The sequence below is a fragment of the Panthera uncia genome, chromosome D4, assembly GCF_023721935.1.
Source record: "Panthera uncia isolate 11264 chromosome D4, Puncia_PCG_1.0, whole genome shotgun sequence".
In the NCBI taxonomy this organism is placed as follows: domain Eukaryota; kingdom Metazoa; phylum Chordata; class Mammalia; order Carnivora; family Felidae; genus Panthera; species Panthera uncia.
Genome location: NC_064807.1, coordinates 84,770,890 through 84,797,789, shown reverse-complemented (window position 1 = coordinate 84,797,789; position 26,900 = coordinate 84,770,890). Strand labels below are relative to the sequence as shown.

Genomic DNA, 26,900 nt, shown 5'->3' with positions numbered 1-26,900 from the left:
GGTTCCAGTCACTGCTTCACCCCCACCACAAAGGTAAAAACAAAACGCAGACTTGGAAGTCCTTTATTTTATTTGTATATTTTAAATGTTTATTTATTATGAGAGAGAGAGAGAAGAATGCACTTGGCTTGGGCGTACACTGGAGAAGTGCACAGAGAGAGGGGAGGGGGAGGGAGAATCCCGAGATCCATGAGATCACGACCTAAGCCGAAACACGTAACTGACTGAGCCACCCCGGTACCCCCAGAAGTCCTTTAAAAAGCACCCTAACCCCCATGAGAGAAGAGCATTCAAGAATTATTAAAAGCCCTTGGCTCTCAGCCGAACTCTGATGTTCGGCGACAAGGACCAGTAAGGGCAGGTGACCACATCACTCCCTCACTCAGTCTCCCCCACTACCCAGCACGTCAACCACATTTATCACATTAGCAAAGCATCAGGATCGCAAGCAAGGAACTGCTACACGGGAGAGGAGCGCGCAGGCCCGAGGCTGCCCAGCTCACCCGACCTATGTGGTTTGTGTCCCTACAACACTTCACCAGGAAGGGACACCTAACTCCCCAGCGGCCCTCACACTATCCGGGGAGGCTCCTTCTCTTACCTTTCAGTTCAGTGGCTTCCAGCAATTTCTTCCACAAACTGATGACCTCATTCATACGAGCTGCTACTTCATCCTTGGCATAGTGGTTGACATCAATCAGCTTTTGCCCCGCTTTCTCCAGGGCGTCAATGCGGCTCTGGTTGGCAGAGAGCTCAGCCTCAAAAGCCTGGTGCTTCTGTACTTTTCCTTGTAGGTTGGATGGGTCCTGCCAAAAAAGGAAGAAGGGGGTTCTACCCGGAACCCGAGTATGTCAAACTCCTCTGTATTACCTTCCTGCTTCTCTTTCCTGGCAGGGGGCAGGGTGCAGAGAACGATAAGCTTATGCTAAATAGTGTGATTTTCAGAGTTCCCGATTTCTTTCTTTAGCTTCAATTTATCTTTGAGAGCTACATTTAGCTTCCTAGCCAAATGCTACAGCGCCATGCTGGCAGAACATTACTTTATAAGCTTCATCTGTGGCGGTTTTCATCTTCTCGTTGACCCAGCTCTTGAGCTCATCGGAGTCGCGGAAAAACTGCTGCAAGTGGAAGGAGTCTGCCAGCTGGGCCCGGCGACACATGGCTCTCTCGTGCAGGGCATTGCGGCGGCTCAGCAGCTGGAAGACAAGGGGCCTCATGACTCTCCCGTTCCTGCTCTCCAGAGACTTCTTCCAGCTCCAGAGGTTACACGGACAGGAGAGTGGGGACGGCGCGGGGAGAACGGAACGTACCGCATCTCGGCGGGTGGCCACGTCCTCCATTGCGTAGTGGTTGTTCTGAATCAGCTTGGTTGCAAATTCGTCCAGTGCCTGGAAGGGAAGAGTAAAGGGCTCTTCACCAGCAAAAGCACGCGAGCACACAGCTCGGCCGCAGGAGCAAAGTAACTACCGTACAGCTCACAAAATGCTCTAAACCGAAACACAGGTCTAAGGTTTGCTGTGACAACATTTACCCCTCAACTTCTGAGTTTCTGCTTGACGTTATTAGTCAGATACAACAATGTTATGCTAGCTCCTTTCAGGATGTTCACTGCAGCTGATGTCATGACACATCTGATGTGATTGGATGGGGGATCAGAACGGGTTAGCAGCCTGTTTGCAAGGGGAAAAATACCTCTTACGTGAGCTCCAACCACTTTTATTTATTTTTCTCAAGCTTTTATTTTTAAGTAGTCTCGACACCCAACGTGGGGCTCGAGTTCACAACCCTGAGATCAAGAGTCACACGCGCCCCGACTGAGCCAGCCAGGCGCCCTGAGCTCCAAGTACTTTTAGTGAAAGGTAAATCTCAATGTGGAGGTTTACGCATCAGGGAAAGACCCCATCCCGCGAGCGGAGGCGGGCCTCCCACCGGACCGTGAGCCGCCACCGTGAGATCTCAAGCCCCTACAGGAGCGCCTCTCACACAGATCCTCCGCTGCATCTGCGCAGAAACCCTTGAGGAGAACGGACGCCGGGCTGACTCTGAGGACCGCCAGAAGGAACGAGAAGAAAGAGTCTTACTGTAATCTTTTCCTCCTGGGCACTGAGGGACTTCTCGAAGTCCTCGTGCTTCTTGAGGAGCGCTTCCACACTATCCAAGGAGTCTCCCAGGTCTTCGTTCAACAGGAAGGCCTTGTGAAAGAGAACAAAAGCACTCAGGGTGACACCCTAGCCCTTTCATCAACGAAGGCCGGAAAGCAAAGGATATGCTGACCAAAATACGAAAAGGAAGGAAGGAGATGCTATAGCCATAAAACTTCTCAGCCCTCTTCCAGAAAGCCTGACATCCTTTTAGATTCACTTAACACAAATTCACCAATAGTGTGAGTGCTAAGTCCCAGACCCCCCCCAAAAAAAAAAAAAAAAAAAAAAAAGTCCTCTTCGGCAAAAGACAATTCCACAGCAGCAGACTCCTGTCCAAACCTGGGGCCGGTCCCGAGGGTCAGCCAACCCCAGCAGCGGGAGCAAGGCCGGCACAGCCGCTGGGCGCTCTTCGTCACGGCCTCGTCACCCGACTCACAACGGCAACATGGGCACAAGTCAGCCCCCCCCCAGGCAGCGTGGCGGACGGAGACGACGCGGTACCTCCTGCTTGCTCATCCAGTTGTCCACCTGCTCTGTGTCGCGGTAGAAGAGCTGCAGGTCCATGCACTGCTCGTACTGCTGCCGGCGCAGCTCCCACAGCTCCAGCAGGGCAGCCCGCTCCTCCGCCAGGACGCCCAGCTGCGGGGAGGAGGGGACACAGAAGCCGTGAGGGAGGGTGGGTCCTGCCATGGCCCCCTCCCCCACCAGGCCATCAGAAAGGCTGCCCTGGAATTTCTAAGCCTCGTGCTAATCTTCCGGCCTCTCCTCTGGTTTGCAAAAGGGGACGAACTGCATTCACTTGTGGCGGCCGGCTCACGGGAAACCACACAAATCCTGAGCAGTTTAGGCTACATAGGAGGCAAGTGAGTTGATCTAGAATTAATTTACTGCCACGTTATCACAGGTGACTTAAGATCAAAATGGTAGGTAAATGTTAGGTAGAAGAGAAAGGGCATCTATCCAAAGGCAGGCAGTAAAAATGGAGGAAGGACTCTCAGCTGAGAAATGCCAACTCGGTGCGTCTTCCCATAAAACTGGTAAATTCAGGAATGCCCTAGAGCTAATTTTTAAGCTCCAAAGTTGACAATAAAGTGTCTTTGATTTCAAAGACTCTTCTTAGTGTACGCAATATTAAAACAGCATCATCATCTTAACATTCCTCAGGTATCTTTACACTCAGATGTTGTGAAACTTTGAAATTATATACGCTTATATGTATAATTTGAAATTCATCTCTTTCTTATTGGCTCAACTCCCTGCCAGGTCCCCTTCAGGTAGAAAATGTACCATAAACATCCCAAATAAATGGAACTTTCTTTCTCTAATCAATCACGATACTACAAATAGGTCTTCTTTTTCGGTCTCTTAAGAAACTGCCCTTGAACTTTCTGGCACAAGTTCTACGTCAGCTTTCTCGCACACCATGGTGAATGCAGCCGGGATGCTCATGGATGGATACGAGCTTTCAGAGACTCTCAAAGAACCTCTCCTCTCTTACCTTCTCCCGCACTTCATCCGAGGCATAATGCCCAGCAGTGAGCAGGGCCTGTCCAGACTCATCTGCGGATTTAAAGCTGTCCTCGTGAGCATCGATTTCACCCTAAAGGGAAAAAAGGCATAATTTATGCCTGGCAACTGATAAAAGAAAACAGAGTGGTTGAATTTTAAACAATCGTTACAAATCAGAACATCCCATCTCCAACAAGGAGCAGGGTCAATGATGAGGCCAGGTTCCCTGACACCGGTCGGGGTTACCAACCACGAGGGCACCGTTTACGGAGAAGCCTCTTTGCCACTGGCTTTTCAGGCCACCTCTGTCCAAGCCTGCCATGTTCCCACACGATTAAGGGTCCGAGCCCTGTCTTCTGTTCCACTGTCTCTCTGCCCTCACGGTGCCGGATGGGCGGATTTCTCAAAGCCCTCAGTCTCACAAACCTCAAGATCATGACCTGAGCCGAAATCAAGAGTCAGACACTTAACCGACTGAGCCTCTCAGGTGCTCCAGAAACCTTTCTTTTTAAGGTAAAGCCTATCAAAATCTCATAAAACTAGTTTTCTGTGGAATATACTTTGGGGAAAAAAAACCAGAGTAAGAAACTTACACCGAATATGAAAGTCAGCATTTAAATGAAGACAGTGTTTAAGATGGTACATGACTTGTGCAAACTACAGCACTCTGTCTTGCCAGGGCACAGCCCTTCATTTTCACAGACCACAGTTAATTTCCCAACATTTAACCCGCTTCACCGTGTATGAGAAGCTGGCAGAGCCAGGCTCCAAAGGCAAAATCAACAATAATCCTATGGAGGGAGCCAGCTGTGAACAAAGTTTCAGCCACTCTGACTGCAAATGAGAGTGATCAACCGATGCATTACAAGCTAAAATGTCTTTCCTTCTGAAAGATGTCGGAGATGCTACCTTGTGCTCCTGATGCCTGTCGAGCAGGGCTTCAGCCCCGGCCACATCATTGGCGAGCTCATCTGCATTGATGAGGGCTTTCATTTCAGTCACCCAGCTGGTGAGGTCGCGGAAGTCAGCAAGGAAGCGTTGAAGCCTAGGGAAATCCAAGAAGAGCCATTAGATGTGCCACGTTCCCAGTGGAGAGCCCAGGATGGAAAATGCCTCCCTAAAGCTTCGAAGTCTACGTCCTCAGAGGCCTATCAAACCATGAAAACCCTAATCCTGGGATACAGAAGATTCTTCCATCTAGACTATAAAGGAAAGTGAGAGAAGGCTGAAAGCAATCCTTTGAAATTTGGGTTCTGTCCATCATTGTAATTCCCCAATCTGGTCCCTTATTTCCAATCTCCTTGGCATTCCCAAGTTTGAGCTCTGGTTAGTAGTTAGCATTCTTTCACTCCCCAATGCTTGATTTACTCAATTTTAGTGGTATATTTCCCTGGTGCTCCAATCACTAAGGAGAGATTCCCACTTCTATTGGTCATAACACAGCAATAGAAGCCGGAAGGATATTCATAAAGTCATAAACACTACGTGTGCGTGCGTGTGCACACACACTACAGAGTTGCCAGTCTCCAAATGTAACACAGGTAGGAAAGTCACTGGCACTTTCTTTGTACAGGAACTGGCAGGTGTACAGCAGCCCTCTCTCAGTAGGTAGAAGTGACCCCTAACCCTGCCTGCCCTCTTCTCTAAGAGGGGTCCAAAGGCGTGGGTCGCTGAGCCCCAGGGAGTTCTTCCTACCTGTAGGAGTCATTGAGGCGGGCGTGTCTCTCGGCTGCCAGGGTCCGGATCTGCTCCCAGTTGGCAATGAGCTCCTCTCGCTTCACTTGAATCTGCGCGGCGCTCAGAGGGTGGGACTGCTGCAGGCGGTCGGCCTCGGCACACAGGGCTTTGACCTGGAAACACCCTCCATCAGACAGCGCTCGTGCCCCTTGCTAACTTCTCTGTGGGACCGGCTACTTTCAAAACCTACCTTGTCCTCCAAAGCAGCAAGGTCTCTCTCCAAACCCTCGTGCTTCCGCAGCAGAGCCTGAACGCTTGCCAGGTCTCGGCCAAAATCGTCAGAGGCCATTAACTGCTCCTTCTCCTTAATCCAGCTGATGGTCTCGTCCACATCCCTATGGAATGGAGGCACCGGCGCAGCCGCTTATGGCGACTGTCTAGGGCTGGGAGTGCCGCCCAGGCAGCTCCAGCATCTATGTGGCACATGCCACATATCCACCAGGCCCCCCAGGTATACACCCATGCCCAGCAGCCCTCTATGGCTCGGTACCTGTTAAAGCGCTGGACCTCAGCCGCCCCAAAGAGCTTCCCCTGTCGCTGAAGGGCCAGTCCCTTCAGCCGCTGCCAGGCCGCGTTTACTTCATCCTGCTTGGTCTTGATGGTCTCCTCCTCAGGGTGCTGCTCCTACACGAGGGAGAACACAGACCGGCCTGGGTCCTGAGCCCCGGGCTCCTGACAAGTGTCTGCTTCAGCAAACCTTCATCTTTCTGAAGAAACACTGGTTTTGTGCGTGAAATAGAATGAAATTTGTTCAAAATGAGCTTCCATTTCTTCTTGTATAAAAAGGGGAGAGCCATTATCTGTCCCTCCGAGTAGTGCGGTCAGTCCATAAAGCGGTTGCGGGCATCAGCACCAAAAACCTTCATGTTAACACATACCTTAACTGCAACTTTATGGTAGCTTCATCGATGCACCTACGTCCAATGCACCTGGTGCTGGAAAATCTGTCACCTCGGACACTCAGGAGCCTACCGAGCATTCCTGTCCGTATACACGGTCTTCAGGGTGTGTTCCTGACTTCAGACTGGAGCTATTTCTTTAAAAGTACCCTTCCCCACGAACTACATTTTGGTTTTTGTCTTGACAAAAATGTGAAGTAATAAATGAAGCATTTCAGGGTTCTGGGATCCATCTGTGAGATCTTAGGCTTGGCCTGACTGCTCTTGTCAGCACGACCCTGGGAGGCCCCAAGATTCCGGGGTAGGGGGTAGGGCAGAGTACATCTTTTGCTGTGGAAGGATGAGGTGTTTCTGAGGAGTGCTGGCTCTTCTTTTGTCACTGGCCAGAAAGGCAACAAGTACCAGCCCTGAAGCAGATCCATAAATTTCAGATTTATACCCTGCAAATCAAATCTCCCTGAAAGCAGAAAATCCAGTTCCTACTACTTGAAGTCCCTGGAGAGATTTCCACTTCTATTGGTCATAACGCAGCAACATAAGACAGAAGGATATATATACATAAAGTCATAAATACTATGTGTTCACTCTGGAGCCTGTAGCAGAAGCCGGGGATAAAGAAGCAGCTCACAGGAATGCACAAGTAGGCAATGGGGAAAGGCTGCACTGTCCCCTCTCGATGGCTCAGAGCCACCAGTGGAGAGCCTATTCATTACAAGGTTCCCCAGGCTCCCAAGAGAGCCCTGGGACTTCACATCAAAATCAAAAGGAAAGGAAGAGAGCAGTCAGGCGTCAGTGGATGCCTGCCAACTCTGAGAAGCATTCACCGCCACACCCTCACCTGACAGCCCTGGATGCCCAGCTTCAGCAGCCCCGTAAAAGCATTGCAGAGCCCTACCCGAAAGTGGGTGGAGGACACAGATCAAACGAACTCGGCCCTTCCTGCCCATGGCCGCAAGTTAGAAAGCAGCTTCTAACTCAGGAGTAAGCAGAATTGCTGCCTTATCTAAACAAAACTCTGAGACACGCTTTCCAAGCCGTGCTCACACAGGACTCAGGGAACTGATCACCGAAATTTTCTTCTGGAAACACCAATTAGTATCATGATGGGGGAAGAAGCACGTGGTGCTTTGCCACCTACCTGAATGAGTTTGGCAGCAAACTGGTTCACTTCATTAACTCTTTCTTCATGGGCAGCCATATCTGTTTGAAACTCTTCAAATTTCTTCTGTAAAACCTCCACGTGCTCCAGGTCCTGGCCCAGCTCCTCAGAAGTCACGATGGCTTCCTGCCCGGGAACCAACAGAGCCAGTCACCAACTGACACTCGGTAACCATGGCTCCCACTTATCATGAGCGAGGCCCACTGGGCTGGGCCGCGTTAGCTTTCGTGGATGCAGTTTTCCGTGTCCTTTGTGATCTGAGCTCCTCTCCCAGTTAAAAGGTTGAGCCCAGGGCACGTCAGGCCGAGCCTCCGGGTTCAGAGTTACAGAAGGGCGCGCGCTGCGGAGAGCAGCCGGGGCTGCGGCAACCCCACCACCGAGCGTCTTCCGCTGCTCACCGCGGCCCTCAGCTGGGCACACAGACACTCCTCCCGTGCTCTCGCTAAGGCCGACTCGGCAAACCTCCCTCCTGGAAACGTACCTTGTCATTGATCCAGTCCATCACGTCCTCGCACTCCCGCAAATACTGCACCAGCTTCTGCGCCTGCAGCAGTTTCACCCCCTTCTCCCGCATCTTCTCCAAGAGAAGTTCCCACTGGCGGTGCAGCTCCATCAAACGGGTCTGTGGGGGAGAAAAATCAGCCCCGGAGATCACGACCATCTCTATGGGATCTGGCTCCTCCACAGACTTCCCGCGGGTCAGAAACCTCCCAAGTCAGAGGTTGGAATACATCTTTGAAAAGATAATCCCCCCCCCCCCCCACCCCAAAGACAATCTCCAAAGGAAGAGGAAATCTAAGTTTGAGAACGGGAAACAGCGTCCACTTCACAGTGGTTCGGTAGGTCTTAACAAAAATAGCTGACCTTTCACAGGTGGGTTTATTCTAGTTTACTTCAGGGGAATTATTAATCACCATCAACTATTATATAAATAATATATATAAACAATACAGAAATGCATAAATGATAATTGTTATTTATAATTGTTATTAGTAATCAAATCATTAAGTGAGATTCCTGGGTCGGAAAACTAGTGGGGGAGGAGAGATGAGGAATTAACACAGAAACAGCAGAAATCACTGAAGAGTTACTATGAATTTGCAGAGGTAGAGGGAAAAAATAAAACGAGAGGTCCTATGGGCATCATGAATGCAAAGAAACAATGACGAGGCACAAGTTAATAGGAACACCTTTTCATATAAATTAGAAAAAATGGGGAGGGGGTGCCTGGGTGGCTCAGTCGGTTAAGCGTCGGAGTCTTGATCTTGGCTCAGGTCATGATCTCATGGTTCGTGGGTCTGAGCCCCGTGTCGGGCTCTGTGCTGACAGAGCAGAGCCTGCTTGGGATTCTTTCTCTGCCCTGCCCCCGCTCATGCACACACATGCGCTTGCTATCTCTCAAAATAAATAAACTTAAAACACACACAAAAAAAGGGGTCCTGAAACATAATCAGCAATGAAAAGGATTCTTGGCAGAAAAGGTTTTGGCACTTCTGTGAGAAGACTGTGGTACATCTCAGGTAAGGTTCATTTCAAACCTCACCCAAGTGGTAGCCACAGGCCCAAACATATTCACTTCCCAGCATCTTTGGGTTCTCACTGCAAGCCCTAGTAAGGACGTGTCAAGAACTGGGGGGGAATTGATCATGCGTTCAAGCTGAGGGGACACTTTCCGGTATCTAATCCAATCTTAATGTATTGACTAAGCCTCCCCCAAGATACTGGGAATTTCCGTGTTAACACTGGCAGACACAAGGAAAACAAACCACAAGGGGGGTGGACACTCACAGGAGAGAAGTCTGGGATCCACCCATTGTTGAGATGCCCCTCCCAGGCAGCTAAAAACTTGAAGGCCAAGGGGCAGCCAACATGGGTGGATTCTCTTAGAAACAAGGGTGTGGGTTTCATGTGAAAGGAGAAAACAGCAGGGGAAATAAACGCTCACACAATTCACTTCCACCACCGATGGTTACAAAGAAGCCCCGCCAACGAGAAGGAAGTGAAAGGCATTCCAAGGCAGAGGGGAAGGAACAGGCAAGCAGTAGCAACTCAACACTCCACCTACTCGGATGTGGGACCCAATGTGGGTGGCGGTGACTATGGGGCGCCACGCTGTCCGGTACGGTGTGAAAGTCTAAACCGGCGACAGACAGGTTATCCAGGGCATAGAAGCAATCCTCACAATCCACCCCCGCCCCCACGTTAGCCTGCCTGCCAAACGAGGTTACTGAGTTATGGGGCCAGATGAAGCACCAAGCCAGGATCACCATGGGAACTGGGAACAAGACAGCAAAGATTAAATGAAAGCCCTTTGCTCAAATTAAAAACAAGACCACCGAAGGCTCACCAAAAAACCTCACCCCCCAAGTCAATGGTCAGTCTCCCACGTGTTTCATGTTCACGCTCTCAGGTAAAGAACTAGGACAGGCCCCGCTCCAGGGCTGGAACAGCCCTCCTGTTCCTGGTGCGTCTGACCTCGTAAACACTGCAGGCTAGAGAGCCCAGATTCTCAAGCGCACCGCAGTTTGGGAGCAGGAGGGAGCAGGCAGGCAGGGGCACTTGGGAAACACTGAAAGCTGACAGGGTGGAGAGGAAATCCTGGTTCTGACTCGGGTGGCTTTCTCAATAGGGGCATGAGAAAACAGCAGGAGGCAGAGGCAGCAGGCAGAGGCAGCTGGCAGAGAAATTAAGGAAAGTGAACAGGAATGAAATATAGCTTCGAAAAATAAAGCAAATAGTTGTCAGCAAAGAAAGGCGTAGATTGGAATTCCAATTCTGTCGCCTACTAGCTGTGGGATTTGGAGAAGTTACTCAAACTTCTCTGAGCTTCAGTTTCTTCCCTTCCATATCGTGGGGATAAGGGCTACCTAGGGAGCTTCTAGTCAAGATCAGAGATTACATATGTCAAGTCCCATGGCAAAGTGTTTGCACATAAATGGCTACTCAACAAACAGTGGCTAGTAGTACTTTTAAATGTTGCTTTAATAAGATCTCCAAACAGGGAGGAGGGTATTTACTAACAGAGCAGAATGAAGTGAGCTTTGGGTCCCTCCCTCTTCAAATTAACTACTATAAAGTCAAACACTTGCTCTATTTCTCCTGTTCCCTATCTGTAGCCTGGTTATACTGCTGCAGAGCAATGCCATGCACTCTGAGAAAACAACTTCTATCCAGGAAATAATAAGGCATGCCACTTTCGTTTACCATAAGACTGTATACAAAACAGCGGGAAAATGAGCAGGAAGACATTTGTACTTAACGGCAGAAACACAGACGACATTACCCAAATGAGTCGAATATAATTAAACAGCTGGTCATATGGCATTTAGAATTTACTCTTATTTCCTATTTACAATCATTACTAGTAATGATTAACTATTAATAATAAGCTAACTGCAAGTCTTCAATATGAGACTGCAGAGTATATCAGTGCAAAAGAGACATGTATTTACTGTTACAAAACCACTAGGCCAGACCCCCAGGGAATGGAGGCTCTACAGGGGGTCAGGAAACAAGCAGCAGAGGACGTGACACTTCTAGCCGGGCTTTTAGATGTAGCTTTCATCTAAATCTTCAAGACGGCCTCGACTGGTAAGGACTGAAAAGGCCATTCCCTCCGTGGAACGTGACTTTGGATAACAAAGAACAACACACATAGACAGGTATGACGTTAAGTCAGAAACAGTTAAGAACATCTGGTTATGAGGAACTAAGCGTGCATACTTCACCCTCAAGAGGTTTGCTCTCCCTTTAATACCCTGGTATTGGAAATGGCAGAGCAGGGAAAGATCAGTTGTTGCCCCAGCTCCAGTGAACTGGTACCAAACAAGTCAAATCAAAGAACGTGAGGACACCTGCTTCAAAGTTGGCTCTGTCACCATGGTCACTAACAGGTGCCACAACTCTCTGCTTACAGCTGGACCATAAACTCGCTTGCTCACTAGATCTCAGCAAACCAAGATCCAGACATCGAGTTTTGCCAATGGAGAACTTTATAGCATCTGTGAGTAATCCTACTGATCTTTCTGTCTTGATCTCCAAATTCACCAACTTCCCATCTAATTACCATCTGTAAATTTAAGCTTAATTTATGTAATCTTCTTTAAAGTATAATCGCATTCTAATTTGTTCTACAAAAAGAATTATTTCCCCACTGAGCATACACATCTTGTTTGTATTCATATTGAATCATCATATTACAAAGGCAAGATTTGGGTAACTCCTTTCAGAGACTTCACAAATTCTTTTAAAAAGCTAGAAAAGTCTTTTTTAGAAACCCTAACTGGCATTTAATCCACACTCTTCCGCCAACCAGACAGCCACCCTTACCAGTACCAGATGGCCACCCGTACCAGGCACTACTCCTACTCACCCTTATGGTTTCAGACGCAAAATGCCCTTCTGAGATCATCAGGTTTCCAGTCTCATCCAGTTTAACAATGGCTCCTGAGTTGGCCTGCACTTCAGCTTCGAAGGCCTGATGCTTCTGAAGCTTGCCCTGTTGGTGGACCATGAAGTGAGCCACAGCTGCAACCACACAGCATTCACCATTCTGCCCCCCATCCAGGCCCCCTTATTCCTCCCCTCCTGAATCCAGCTTCCTCTAATTATGGACACTCATCATTCCCCTCATCCCCTCACCTGCTCAATTACTCAAATACTCTCACCTCATCTATACTGGCTTTCTGGAAGCTTGGCCACCAAGGACCACCAACTTTGCATTGCCTACTTTTATGGTCTACCAGGAAATTAGTCCTTGTGTGAACATCCAATCCCCTCTAGAAATATAGAGCCAGGGGTGCCTGGGTGGCTCCGTACCCAACTGAGCGTCCAACTTCGGCTCAGGTCATGATCTCACTGTTTGTGGGTTCGAGGCCTGCATCAGGCTCTGTGCTGACAGCTGGGAGCCTGGAGCCTGGAGCCTGCTTTGGATTCTGTGTCTCCCTCTCTCTCTGCCCCTCCCCCCACTCATGCTCTGTCTGTCTCTCTCAAAAATAAACATTAAAAAAAATTAAATATAGAAATATAGAGCCACACCAACAACTTTCTTAGCACATACAATTTGCCCTTGAATAATAATCCTTCTGCATTCACTCATGACATGACACTTTCTCTTCTTAGACTAGTCTGGTAAAGTAAGAGAACCGTGCTCTCCACTTGATTAAAAAAAAAAAAAAAAAAAAAAAAGAAGTCTTTCACCAAAACCAATAAGAAAGGCTTTGTCCTTTTTTAAAAAACAACTTCACTGAGGCATGACTTATGCCACAAAATTAAGCTACAATTCAATGATTTTTAAAGACTTGTTTTTGATAAGACTTACCAGTGAGTTGCTTAAAGAGATACCTAACTATAAATTTCCACCAGCAACACTGTTAGTATGCCTTTCTTGAAAACACATATTCTAAGAGATCAACCCAGACCTTCCCTGAAAAATGGTGAAGGATCATCAAAGGTTGCAAGGCAGTGGTTTGAGAACCATCAGCTTGAAGCATCCAGAAAAGATAACTACCTACCAGATTCCACAAATGCCTTTAGTGTACACAGTATAATACCTACTACACCAAGGGTTTTTCAGAACAGTGAGTCAGTCCTGACTTATGTCTGATCTCCATTCTTCTTGCTGTCCAACCTCTCAAGGTCATAATTAAATGACCTCGGGTGATTTGGGGGCAAAAACATATGAACTCTTGAATTCTGGCAAGAATCTCAGGGAGATGAGACGCACCTGCAAGTTGGTTGGATCCTTATAATTCTCATCAGATGCAATCTGAAGTTTCTCCTGAATCCATTTCTCCAGCTCCTCAGCATCTCTCTGGAAAAACTGGAATCGGTAAGAATCTTCAAGCTTCTGGCGCCTAAGGGTTGAGAGCTCCTTGAAGCGGTGGTATCTGTCGAGGACCTGCTGCCGCCTCTCCTGGATGTCCTCTGCCGTTTCCAGCACTTTGACCCCACTTGGGTCCATTTTCTGAAAAGACAGAATGCCCTGAAATAAGCACTACGAGACCAGAGTGGATTTAATGGAATCAGCCTCTCGGAAGGCAAAAATTCTCAGACAGCCCAGGCAGACAGATGAAAAAAAGTAATCCGTCCTCAGGATAGAACAGTGAGCCCAGATTCTATTCCTTTGTAAAAATTGGTCATCTACTGGCCTGCAACACCTGCCTACGTGGCTCCCTTGGAGGATGTCTAACCAACACCACAGTGAAACCCAGCAAAAAATACAACCGGGAGAACTAGAGCTTACCAGCAATTCTACAAGGGCTTTGAGAATTTAAAGGAAATGCCAAATTGGTACTCAAAGGATATACTGAGGGGTGCCTGGGTGGCTCAGTAGGTTGAGCATCCAACTCTTCATTTCAGCTCAGGTCATGATCTCACGGTTCATGAGTTCAAGCCCTGTACTGGGCTCTGCGCTGACAGTGCAGGGCTTTCTTGGGACTCTCTCTCTCTCTCTCTCTCTCAAAATAATTAAATAAACCTTAAAAAAAAAAAAAGGAATTATTGGGGCACCTGAGTGGTCCGACTCTCGGCTCAAGTCACCGGCCTCACTGTGGATTCAAGCCCCTTGTTGGGCTCTAATGGCACAGAGCCTATTTAGGATATTCTCTCTCTCTCTCTCTCTCTCTCTCTCTCTCTCCCTCTCTGCGCCTCCCCTGCTCATTCTCTCCCTCTCTTTCTCTCAAAATAAACGAACGTTAAAAAAGAAAAAATTACTGAAAAAGCCATTCAAAAGTCCTTTCATCTGGTCTCTGCATTCTATCCTGCGGAGATGAGAAAGAATTTACTCTTACTTAAATCAGTTTTTCTTTCTCTCCAGTCTCAGCCTGTTATTCAATGAAGAAAAGGGGGTTACAAAGTAACCGAGTCCTTAACATCAATAACCAATAGAATTTACCTAGTCAGAGTCCCTGATTTCTCAGTTACTACGTCTTCCTCAGGCTGCCAGAGCGCCTGAGCAGAGAACAGGTTGCGTTTCCTGTGAACGTGCACAAAAGAAACTCCTAGTGCATCTTAAAAATAAGAGGGGTAGTGAGAAACTAACGTAAATGGTATGTTAACCACACTACAGTTTTAAAAAAATGTAGGCTTAAAAAAAAAAAAAATGTAGGCTTAAGTCACAATGCTTGTGTTCAGTATATTTTACAGCAATGGGTGCTTTATCTACGTAAAAAGATTAGTAGCAATTATTAAACAGGTAGTCGTACATCTCGACCTGAATCTGATGTAATACTAAAAAACAGAGAAATCTAAAACACAAGAACAAGAAGGTGTGGTCAAAGGTGCACCCTGCTCTACTCCCACCTACTACTGTGGACAGGACACTGCAAGCTCAGCATCAGTTTCAAGTTCACCACAACCGCAGGCTGATGGAGGCAGCACTCCCCATAGCTCTCAATCGGCTCCAACTTCAAATCCCCAGATTTCTGGACACTGTCACCAAATCTTTATGTCAAAAAGAAAATCTGGCCTATTTATGGGCAAAACCCAGAATATGCTATCCATGCTCATCAGGAGTAAGCCTCTAACCGAGGGACCACAGAGGGAAAGAGGTACAGACCCAGAGCTTCTAAATGTGTCCGTACCACGTGACCTTGCACGAGTCACTTTCCTATGCCTCAGTTTCCTACAATGACCAAAATGAGGCATTCTCAGGATGTTTCCAAATGTAAAATTACATTCTACCAGAAAGTTCAGTTTGGTAAAAAAAAAAAAAAAAAAGCAGACCAGATAAACCTTCTAGCCTCTCTGGCTACTGTTTCATAATTTATACATGGGATAAAAATGGTTGTTGGTTACCCAGGAGACATTGAGAGCCCTTCCTGTTCACCTGGCCCGGCTAACAGGAAAGGATAAGCAGCCTGAGGATTAGGCATGGAAGTCAGTGACAGTGCCCCCACTATCCAGATGGGAGGTACACAGCACCAGCGAGATGCAGGTGAGGTCAAAGTCTCCAACTCCTTAGGAATTAAAGCAGCCTCAAGAGGTGGCGAGAAAGCACTGTCTGCACCTGATCACCTCTGAGAACCACCTGTCTATTAAGACACCATCTTCCTAACAGGGAGAACAGGAGGGGAGTCTAGCCGTGTCACCATCCCTTCCAAATTAGTCTCCATGCAGTGACCAGTTGTTTTTGTTGTATTATGGTTTCCCCCCAAAGTCTGATTTATTTATTTTACTATAAAGAGAAGTTTATTCTTTGCCAGTCACTCCCATGCTCTAAAACCTTTTATGGCTCCCTTCTGAGGGAAGAAAAAAGCCACTGCTTTAGCAGGATGCTCTAATCTGGCCCCCAAAACGTCTCTCACCCATGTCCCCTACCCTCTGGGCATACTGAAGTATTCTTTCTCCTCCAAATACAGGATCCTCTCCAAAGATTCCCAGCTATCTTTCCAGGCTTCCTTTGTGTAGAATGTCCTGTGTCTCCTCTGCCCAGATAACTCCTATTTATATCTCAACACCCAGCCGAAATGAGCAAGCTGTACAATCTTGCCTCCTCACCAAGCCGTACTCAATGCTCCCTCCTTCCCTCTTCTCAGATTTAATCACACTTTCTGCGGATTTACAAAGCACTTGTATATACTTCCCGCAGTATAAGGAGACCGACAACCTAATCTTCGTATCCCCGATTGCTGGCACACACAGCCCATTAAGAAATGGTTGCTGGGGCGCCTGGGTGGCGCAGTCGGTTAAGCGTCCGACTTCAGCCAGGTCGCGATCTCGCGGTCCGTGAGTTCGAGCCCCGCGTCGGGCTCTGGGCTGATGGCTCAGAGCCTGGAGCCTGCTTCTGATTCTGTGCCTCCCTCTCTCTCTGACCCTCCCTCGTTCATGCTCTGTCTCTCTCTGTCCCAAAAATAAATAAAAAACGTTGAAAAAAAAAAATTAAAAAAAAAAAAAGAAATGGTTGCTGACAAATGACCGAGTAGATGCTGAGTGCTGTAGCTGCTACACAGATCTGGATTCATCTGTGAAGGGTGGGGGGGAGCTCTGTGATCTACCCAAGTTACCTGTCCCATACTGTGAAACGGGAATCCCACCCAGATAAAAGCAAGATTTGTGACAAGAACTGCAAAGGATGAAGCCCCACGAGTAGGTGTCAACCTACTGAACAAATGGGAGTTTCTAATCTTGGACTGAGCACATGGCAGGGCATCGTGAGAAATGAGCTGGTCTCTTCACTCTGGCAGGGTGAGCCCTTGGTGAAACAGCTCAAGAAAGCAGTTCTGTTCCCTCCCTCTCTGTCCCCCTAGCCCCACCCGCCCTCTTTCTCTCAAAATAAATAAATAAACATTTAAAAAAAAAAAAGAAGAAGAAGGAGGGGCCTGGGTGTCTCAGTCGAGTGTCCAACTCTTGATTTCAGCTCAGGTGATGACTTCACGGTTCATGAGATCAAGCCCTGCATCAGGCTCTGCAATGACAACGTGGAGCCCACTTGGGATTCTCTCCCTCGCTAAATAAATAAATAATTTTTTCTTTTTTTTTAAAAACGAGGTAGTTCTGTTATCATCAAGAGATAGCTGTGTCTGAAAAAAATGTTTTTGATCCTTAAAACCAAAACCTGAGGGTGACAGTAAAAAATTAAATGTCTGCTCATAGTGGAATTTCTGTGACAATACTTCATTACAACAAGGCAGTTCTGGTTCACACTGCTGCCTTAAGAATCTTAGCCTCTTCAGGGGTGCGTGGGTGGCTAGTTGGTTAAATGTCCAACTTCAGCTCAGGTCATGATCTCACGGCTCGTGAGTTTGAGCCCCACATCGGGCTCTCTGCTGTCAGCCTGTCACTGCAGAGCCTGCTTCAGATCCTCTGTTCCCCTCTCTCTACCCCTCCCCCACTTGTGCTCTCCCCCAAAATCAATAAAATATTAAAAAAAAAATCTGTCTCTTTGGGAGAAAGCGGATTTCTGGCAGGGATCTTGACAAGGATCACTACCATCACCAGCTACATTTACTAGAATGTAAACGCGACTTCACCCACTCCCCTGCATTGTCTGCTCCAGCCAGATCTCATATCAAACTGCCTGACCAACCCCAAGTGACAGGCCCTGCCAGGGCCCACGTCCCAGCTCAGAAGGTCTCCTTAGGCAGGAATGTCCTCTCCTACTCCCAGCTGCAGCATTTACCACCATACAAAGCTCTCCAAGTCTAAAGCAACGACCTTGTCTTCTCTGAAGTCCTAAATCAGAAGTCCTCACTGCCTCCATGCTCCTCTTAGAGCACCCTCAACATTTTGCATCGGACTTAGTGTTTTCTCTCTGCCATTTTTCTAAGTTCTTTTTTTTTTTTTTTTTTTAATTTTTTTTTTCAACGTTTTTTATTTATTTTTGGGACAGAGAGAGACAGAGCATGAACGGGGGAGGGGCAGAGAGAGAGGGAGACACAGAATCGGAAACAGGCTCCAGGCTCCGAGCCATCAGCCCAGAGCCTGACGCGGGGCTCAAACTCACGGACCGCGAGATCGTGACCTGGCTGAAGTCGGACGCTTAACCGACTGCGCCACCCAGGCGCCCCGCCATTTTTCTAAGTTCTTTAGGAAATTTAGTGTTCCTAAGGAACTACAGAAAAAAGACCTTATTGGGTGGTTCAGTTGGTTAAGCAACCAACTCTTTATCTCGGCTCAGGTTATGCTCTCACAGTTCTCGAGATGAAGCCCCATGTCAGGCCCTGCACTGTCAGCACAGCCTGCTTGGGATTCTCTCTCCCCACCCCCACCCCCCGACCCCACCATGTGCACCTGCACTCACTCTCTCTCTCTCTCTCTCAAATACACTTAGAAAAATAAAAAAATAAAAAGACCTTATATTCCTCTTACTTTGACCACAGAACTGGGCACACGTTAGAGCCAATAACATTCTGAACTTGCAAACAGAGAAACTGTGGTCACTTCATTATTAAATAGGCGGGAAGACACAGGTCATCTAATAACCAAGTCACAGAGCCCATTTAGGCTGAGCTGGGGTCCTCTGGTTCCCAGACTAGCATGCCAGAACAAGAGATTCTGCACATGATTGGAGCCAGCATAAACTTTATTGATGGCTGTTTGGTTATTAATTCCTTTCACTATCTCTCATCTTTTCCATCACCACTTTGGAGGGAAGAAAGGAAGAGAATATATTAATTATTCAAAAAATAAAAATTGGGTGTCTGGCTCAGTCGGAGGGACATGGGGCTCCTGATCTCGGGGTCATGAGTTTGAGAACCACATTGGCTGTAGAGATTACTTAAATAAAAACGTGGGGCACCTGGGTGGCTCAGTCGGTTGAGTGACTGACTTCAGCTCAGGTCATGATCTCATGGTTTGTGGGTTCAAGCCCCGCATCAGGCTCCCTGATGTCAGGGCAGAGCCCATTTGGGATCTTGTCTTCCTCTCTCTCTGCCCCTCCCCCACTCATGCTCGCTCGCGCTCTCTCTCTCTCTCTCTCTCTCTCTGTCTCTCAAAAATAAACATTTAAAAAATAAAAACCTCAATTCCTTATTTAAAAAAAAAATTGATTTTGCTTATGTGCGACTGAGTCTTCTTAACTTAGTAGACAATTAAATTAGTGTTAAGAATTTCTATACTTCCTTTGTTCTTACCCTTTGGGAAACAGTTTAAGATGGATAAACAGCAGGAATTTGTGTCTAATTTGCTTGCTCACAGAATTTTTTTGCAAAGAAACGTGCCAAAGAAGGTGTAGTTTTGTATAAAACCACCACGTTGCACGAGTTCCTGCAAGATATCTAAGTCTTCAGATTAATGTCTATGGTGTGTATCCTGCCTCTTCACACACAGCCTTCACTGCATCTCTAAAATCCTTTAGCTGCTATGGAAATTTCTAAGAAATCACATTGGGGAGGAACTCTTCGTGATGAAGAAAAGAATCCCCAGCACAATGCTTGCCTCTGCCGAGGCAAGTTGCCCTGCTTGGGTCCAGCTCGCTGATTTGACCCTACCAATCCAGGGAGACAGTCCAGTGAGGCCCTGCTGAAATTAACCAACCTAAAAGGCCCTCTTTGTCACCGCAGTGAAGTAGAACAAGTCAATTCTATACCAAGTGCTTTGGTCAGGCAATAATGGACTTTTCTTTCCTGCAGATCAGCTGACGTCAGTAGGTGGGAGCTCTGCCAAGCCACCACTGGCTCTCCCTGGGGAGCTGGGCATCTGAAAGTCATCAAGGCTCTCCCACTGCTGTGGGAGGTCAGGATTCTCATTTGCATGGTTACAGGAGCCTAAGATACTGAGTTATTAAGAGCTTCCCCACCCCTTAGCCTGATAGGGAGCTGTCTCTAGTTTATCTACAGAAGGTCCAGTTTCTTGGCTCCTAAAAGGGTCATCTCCATTGATTATATTAAACACGGGGAAAATGTTCACATCACCAAGAACTACTGCCACGGAAAGATGCGACAACCTCTCACCCAAAACTATGTGAGGGAGTTAATGGAATTCCTTGGGACCCTGCCGATGCACATGACATTCCCTCCAGGACTGAGGCTGCACTGCAGGAACCCCACCCCTGCCCTGAAATATGCAGTTGACCGATAAGGCAGACTCCACAGAGAACGTTCCAGGCCGTTCTCAGCCGTAATGGGATTAACGCCTTTCAAGAGCTAGAAAGGAAGACTTTGGGAAACGTGCCATTAAAAAACAATCTCTAACCACACTAGCCTATCTATCTATTCCACTAACTGCCTAAAAACCCACAAAAAACCCAACTCCCTAAGACTGCAGTGGACTGTTTATCTCAAACCAGCCTATCAACTCTGATTTTGCCAATCAGGTCTCTGTCCACAGAGAATAAAGGAGGGGAAATGAAGTGCTAAATGTATTCTCAGTATGCTCAAGGACAGCTTCCCACTGAAGACAACCGAAGAAAAAGGTCGTATTTTCGCAAATATTCTGAGAAGACTGAAGATGTGGACTATTTATAAATGCTGCAATGCAGCAGTCAGAATGTTAGCTGCATCATTCAGCAAGAAACGTGAATTGATCTCAGGGGATAAAACAGGAATTACAACTATGTCCTCTATTGTAATAAATAAAAAGAACTTGTCAGCATTCTTATAATACTGCCAGATCTCTGAGAAGAAAAAGGGGGGGGGGGGGCTAAAGATATGAATCTTGGGTAGAAAGTTCTAGTTTAATCCAAAGATAGAACACGCCTGAGAGTGACGCCTCCTATCTGACACAAATTTACACGTATCATCAACTGAAAATGGATTTCTACAAAAGAGCTGAGACACTAATTAACAAGCCCGTCTTCTTGCAAATGCCAAGAGACAGCTGTCTGAGGCAGTTCTTGGTATTTAGGGAATTTTTAAATGCCTTGACCTCATCTACAGAAGCTGCGAGGCGATCTGTCTCTGGGGAATGTGAGAGGCAGGAGGGGAGAATGACTGCAGATAGAAAGGTTCTCAGGCCAAAGGGCAAAGGCTTCTGGCTCTGAGAACCCGGCACCTGCAGTGAGTAGTCTAGAGATGCCCTCACAAGGCTCTTGGAGAGTGAAAGAATTCAGCACGATCTCTCTGTGGATCCCCCAGAAGAGAATAAACCCATCGTGAAGATGAGAGGAGTCACTAAGACAAAGCACTGGGGCCTGCCACCCAACGTGCTGGATGTAAGAGGCATTTGGAAAACGCCATAATAAACTCCAATTTCACCAGATACACTGCTCTGCAAGGAAAGGCATTTGGGGGATGAAGGGGATGAACAGATCATTTGGCTCTGTGGGGAAATTCATAAACACCGCTTAAAGCGAAAGGTCAGAAAAACCATTCATCAGATTTACTTTTGTTGCTTAGTCAGAGCTCAAAGGTGCAGAACCGACAACACAGGTTTTTTCCATGGCTTGGAAAGCCAACCTATTACCCAATGTTACATGTGCAAGGCAGGACAGCCGCATCCACAGATGTGGAAATTCTCCGGAGAGCAACCCACCAAAGAACTGTTTAGCACCTATTAACGTTTTATATCCAGTGATTTTCAGATGAAGCAAATAAACTCAAAACCAGCTGAGCTGCAGATTTTAGCAGCAGGTCTGATGGTAAGCAGAGAGAGAAATAATACACAAATTAAGAGTTTTAACCATGAATAAAAACAACAAATATTTCTGCTTAAGCCACATTCCAGTCAGGATTGTGGATTGGCACATCAGCCTTCAGATTGATTAATTCATTTCAACTCATTAGAGCATTTCTGCAGAGGTGAGCAGGGACTTCGCTTTCAGAAAGCAAAAAATTCATACTGCATTGCATCAAAATCCAGAAATGCAGACAAAGTTAAGAAAACTTACTTCTGAATGCTTCCCCAATACTATCTCGTTGCTACTTACCTCTTAACCTGTAAAATTCAGATGAGAGGTATTTAAATGCAAAATATTATTACCAACGGTCAAAACAGGAAAAGGTTGTAACATGGCCCATTTTTATAAACCTCGTTTCAGCAATTCACTGGTATGATTTATAAAAGGGCTTGCCTTGGATTTATCACCCATAATCACTAGAAATGTGCAAAGTTTTTATTTCTCCTTAGGGGTTATCAAGACTGGAGTTTTAAGCATTTTTCTTTTTGAAAAAGGTCCAATTTAGCAAACACTCAAAAACTGTACACAAATAAGACATATATAGTGAGTTTTTTAGATGGCTTTTTTTTTTCTGCCAAGAAAATGCAAGCTCCATTTCATTACAAGGATTGTGACAGAAAAAAATAAGTCAATGGGAACGGGAAACAAACCCAAGTTTACGATATTTGTCCAATTTAACGATGCTACTTTCACTACACGTTTTCAGATCATCCCCCCTGCCCCCAATATCTAGGATAATCTGTTTAGTCCCTTGGTTCTTAAGAACCAAGTAACCATCAATTAAAAAATCAGCAAACGCTACATGCAAACACCAGGAGGGTGAGAAGAAATTAATATATTCATGCCTGAAAGAGAGGAAGGTAAAAAAACAGGAGGCTTTGGAAATTTCAGAATCAATTGACTAAGACTTCCGAAAAAAAAAAAAATAGAAAAAAAAAACAAAAAAAAAACCCCAAACCCTAACCAATTTACTTAACAGAAAGGTCATGCAGGCAGGGTTCTTTCTCCCTCTCTTTGGATCATTCAACTTTTCTGGACACAGATGTGTCTTCACTGCAAGCCAGGCAAAACCGAAAAGGCAACACGTTTGCCGCATGCTGGTCAAATACCTGGACTCTGCGCTTACGAAACGATGACAACATGATGGAGGAATGTGGAGTCTAAAGGGAGGGGGGAGAGCAAGATAACAGCTTCTAAGGGCAAACTGAACAACGCAATTTCAAAATGGAGAGAACAGACCATTAGGAACATACGAAGACAAGGAAACCCCAAATTCCCACTGTCTTCCCAGCACCTTGCTCACTGTGGAGATTCGGCATCCCACCGGGGATCTAAAGTGGGGTCTTAGCAGGTCCCATTTGTGGAAATATATGCTGCCTTGGCCAAGTCACACCCCCGCTCCGGGCCTCAGTTTCTCCACTTTCCAAATAAAGTAGTAATACTGACTATGCTTTCTAACACTAAACTCGCCCTCCCCAGATCCCACAGTCCGATAAATTGAGACTCCTAGGACTGGCAGATTCCTAAATCCCTTTTCATTCAGCAGAGGAAAACAGCATGATTTCAGGACATCAGAGACAAGAAAGAACTCGAGCTATAGAAATCTGACTTGGGCCTGGTTTACTGGTGTACTCCCAAGACACTTATTTCCTGTTCGAAACCTATGAGAGGAATATGCAAAGAAGGTGTGACGGAGGTAAGCAGCACAGCTGCTCCAGGCCGGTGGCCTCGGGCCGGGCGGCCGCCCGAAGTGATCATGGGCTCTGGGCTCCTCCTCTGCATTCCCGGAGTCAGCACTTGCCATCAGGGCCGAGCATTCTTCTACCTACTCTGACCACAGCTGCAGCAGCCCAGACCGCATAGTTAGCAGAGTCCTTGCATAGCCCACGGAGGATTGATTACGAGACCGGCCTTGTGCCTACTACCCTTCGTGCAGGTTCGGCAATGCCAGGACTGTGGACTGCTCCTGACATCCACCGCACGGGTTCGGTTCGGTAGGCAGCCCCTCCCCTTGGGATGAAGGCAGGTAAGGCAAAGTAGAGCAAATTCTAACCCAGGGAACCAAAAGATAATACTTAAACACCAGCTCTCCCGACCTAAACCTGTTCAGCAGATTATTTGACAAGCTCATATCAGAGCCTGTGACAGATCAGATTTCTCCAATTGTTAGATCAGTACAAAACACACTGCCAAGACCAAAAGCATATTCGAGAATGTTACTTAGCTGATGGATTACTCTAAGAACTGCCTCACACCTGTCCAGCACAGGGCAAATCTTCCCTCCGAGGCTTGTCCCTCCATGGAGGTCCCTAGGTAACAGCTAACACACTTTGAGGGTCCCTTTGAGTAATTACTGGCCCAGTTACTAAAAAAGGCTTATTGTTAATTTCCTGCAGAGGCCCTTTACTGCAGCATTTTTCCCCTACAGCACATTTTTAAACTTTGACTTCAATTTGACCTTTGAAAATCTAAGACGTTAGTGGCAACAAAAGGGAAAATGACTAGTTTAAGGAGTTGGAACCTTGGCTCAATAGCTTCATACAGCTGAGTGTTCCCACTGCTATTCCTAAGATTTTGTTTCCTGGCTAAAAGACACCCCCCCCCCCACCCTTCCATCTTTGATACATTCTGTTTTACTTAGGTCCAATTGCTATGACTCCGCAATTTCTCAACACATTATTAAAATACTTCAGATAGTCTCTCTTCCCTACCAGCCATGATGGTTAAGTTTTTCTAAAATACCATGATGAAGACAGAACAAAGAGCCTACGTATTTTAGAATCTATTATATAAAAAAGGTCTGACAAGGTGTTGTGGCAATTCAATCATCTCGATCCAGCTTTCTGGGCTCTTGAGGTTTTTAATTTAAAACACATGCAACCCTTAACCTGAACAAGCCCCTTATTTAAAATATTTTAACCCAATACATCAAAGAGACTCTGAAAGGCAATTTTCTTTAGGAAGCACCTTACCCCATTCGCAGGGCTGGCTTCCAAACAAAAGGCTGCTCTATCATTCAATACTGGCGTGGCTGCAGAATTTTTGACAAATAATATAAGGTGCTCAAATCGAAAGACCCGGTGTCGGGTGCGGCAGGGGCAAAGAACTCGTAAGCTGTTAAGTTATTGGATTTGAGTCTCACACAAAGAAAGCGCCGAATCTACCTGTTATTTACAAGCAAATCACAACTGGGTAGGGAAGAAACGTTTATTACAAGGAAGGAATAGGAGATGGCCAGTGTCAGACCTTTCTGCGTCTAGAGAGAAGGCCAAGAATCGCCATATAGGATGAAATTAAGGTCAAACAGCCCTTTCCTCTATGCTCTTGGCTCTTCCTCCATCAAGGGTCGGGCCGGCACCGCCGTGGGGACTCAGGAAAAGGAGCTGAAGTCGCTCCCCACCCAGGAAAGGGACTGGGGGCGCTGGGGGAAGCGCTCTGCAGGGAGGGGGATGGTGGCGATCCGGCCAGGAGCCCCCGCCCCACCTGCGGCAGCCGGATGGGGCAGGGCGGGGCCGCAACCAGGCTTGGGGGTGGGGGAGCGGGACGGACCCGATGGCCTCGTCCCCCCTCCGCCCAGTCAATGACATTCCAGCGGCCGGCGCCCAGGCTCGGCCGGGCGGCTCCTCCGCAGCCCACGCGCCACGGGCGGGTCGCGGCCCGCCAGCCTGGTCCCCGCCCGTCGGAGGGAGCTGCGAGGCCGGCCGGGCTCACCTGTCCGCGCGCTGGCCCCGCCCCACCCCAGGGGCTGCCCCGCTCCCCACCCAGGGGTCTGCGGCCCTCAGGCCCCGCTCCCTCCCCGAGCTCCCCAGCTCCCCCTCTCACCGGCTCCGGGGGGGGGTGAGGGCAGTAGGTGCGCCGGTCTGGGGGAGTGGGGGGGGTGCTGAGGGACCGACGCGCCTCCGCGGCCTCCCACCTCGCCGTTCGCTCCGCAGCGGGTAGTGGCGGCGACGCGCGCGCCTCGCTTCTTTTATAGGCGGCCACGCGCGTTCCGGCGGCGGGCGGGCGCGAGCGCGGGGGAAGCGCCGGGGCGCGGCGCGAGGGGCGGGGGCGAGCGCCATCCGAGCTATGGGGGCGGAGCTCCCGCCAGCTCGCTTCCCGATCACGCGGCGGAAAGGGCCGAGCGCTCCCGGAAAGAGCCGAAGCACCGCTGCGGGGGAAGAGCCGAGTCGGGGGATCGCGGCGGGAGGATGGGAAGGGAGGGCGCGCGCCAGGGGTGGGGGCCAGTGGTGCAGTGGAGTCACTGCCACCGCCCGGGCGGGCCGAGATGCGGCAGCCGCCCCGCCCTCTCCGCACCTCGGATCCTCCAATCCAGCCCCTCCCCGCCCTGCAGAGAATCTTCGGCACCCCACCCCACCCCTCCGCCCCTGGGAGCCCTTCCAGGACTGCAACGAAGGGCGCGGCAGGGGCCGTCGCTGCAGTCTGGCAGGGGATGCTGCGGGCCCCGGTCCGAAAAACGCCCAGTCCCAAAGGCGAGGTCACCCACAGGATTTTCATTCTCTTGCCCCCTTTCCCTAGAAGAAGACTGAGGCCGAGACCCACCCAAGTCAGCCGACTCTGGTGGGGGCTGGGGTGCAGAAACCGAGGATAATTGGGAGCTCCAGGTTTGAGGCGGTGGTAAGAAAAGGCCAAATCAGATCCTAAAAAATAAAGACTAATTTGGAGATTAAGTGTGTCATTTGGGATTTGGAGAGATAATAATTTCTTATATTCTTACCGCAAAAGCTTTCTGACAGGTCACGGGTGGAATAGGATGCATTAGTCGTATTTTATTTTTATTATTATTTTTTATTTTACGAGAGAATGAGGGGGAAGGGGCAGAGAAAGGAAGGGGGGGGTGGGGAGAGAGAGAGAGAGAGAGAGAGAGAGAGAGAGAGAGAGAGAGGGAGAGAGAATATCCCAAGCAGGCTCCAGGCTCAGCAAAGAGCCCTATTCGAGGCATCACAGGACCCTGGGATCATGACCTGAGCTGAAATCAAGAGTCCCTCGCCTGACTGAGCCACCCAGGAGCCCCGTTAGTCCTATTTTATAAATAAGACATTAAAGTTCTTCTGGCCACAATTAATTGAACTTTCCTTATGTACCAGGTGCTATGTTAAGCATTTCATGTTACCTTTTTTTTTCTTTAATCAGCAATAATTTTATGAGGTAGGTATTCTTTCCCCATTTTATAAGTGAGCACTGTGGCATGGAAACTAGGTTTCTTGCCCTAGGTTAGGCTGTTAGTAAGAAAAATTAGGATTTGGATTCAAGCAGTCAGAATCTTCTCTTTTTTAATTTTTTTTTTTAAATGTTTATTCACTTTTGAAAGAGAGAGAGAGAGCACTAGTGGGGGTGGGACAGAGAGAGAGGGAGACACAGAATCCAAAGCAGGCTCCAGGCTCTGAGCTGTCAGCATG

At 47.9% G+C, this 26,900-nt stretch overlaps 1 protein-coding gene across 4 annotated transcripts in view; it reads right to left on the bottom strand.

Moving 5' to 3' along the window:
• SPTAN1 (spectrin alpha, non-erythrocytic 1) overlaps positions 1 to 25,453 on the bottom strand; it is a 61,964-nt gene extending 36,511 nt beyond the window's left edge. For all 4 annotated transcript variants that reach the window (XM_049629856.1, XM_049629833.1, XM_049629838.1 and 1 more), the window contains exons 1-15: positions 25,327 to 25,453; positions 13,174 to 13,413; positions 11,821 to 11,946; positions 7,930 to 8,070; positions 7,428 to 7,574; positions 5,881 to 6,014; positions 5,581 to 5,725; positions 5,349 to 5,503; positions 4,563 to 4,698; positions 3,643 to 3,744; positions 2,646 to 2,783; positions 2,082 to 2,192; positions 1,311 to 1,388; positions 1,041 to 1,196; positions 602 to 806 (exon numbers count right to left, since the gene is read on the bottom strand). In XM_049629856.1, coding sequence (XP_049485813.1) covers positions 602 to 806; positions 1,041 to 1,196; positions 1,311 to 1,388; positions 2,082 to 2,192; positions 2,646 to 2,783; positions 3,643 to 3,744; positions 4,563 to 4,698; positions 5,349 to 5,503; positions 5,581 to 5,725; positions 5,881 to 6,014; positions 7,428 to 7,574; positions 7,930 to 8,070; positions 11,821 to 11,946; positions 13,174 to 13,410 — 2,011 coding nt within the window. In that variant the 5' untranslated portion in view covers positions 13,411 to 13,413; positions 25,327 to 25,453. The remainder of the gene's footprint in view (positions 1 to 601; positions 807 to 1,040; positions 1,197 to 1,310; positions 1,389 to 2,081; positions 2,193 to 2,645; positions 2,784 to 3,642; positions 3,745 to 4,562; positions 4,699 to 5,348; positions 5,504 to 5,580; positions 5,726 to 5,880; positions 6,015 to 7,427; positions 7,575 to 7,929; positions 8,071 to 11,820; positions 11,947 to 13,173; positions 13,414 to 25,326) is intronic.
• Between the last annotated feature and the right edge of the window lie 1,447 nt (positions 25,454 to 26,900).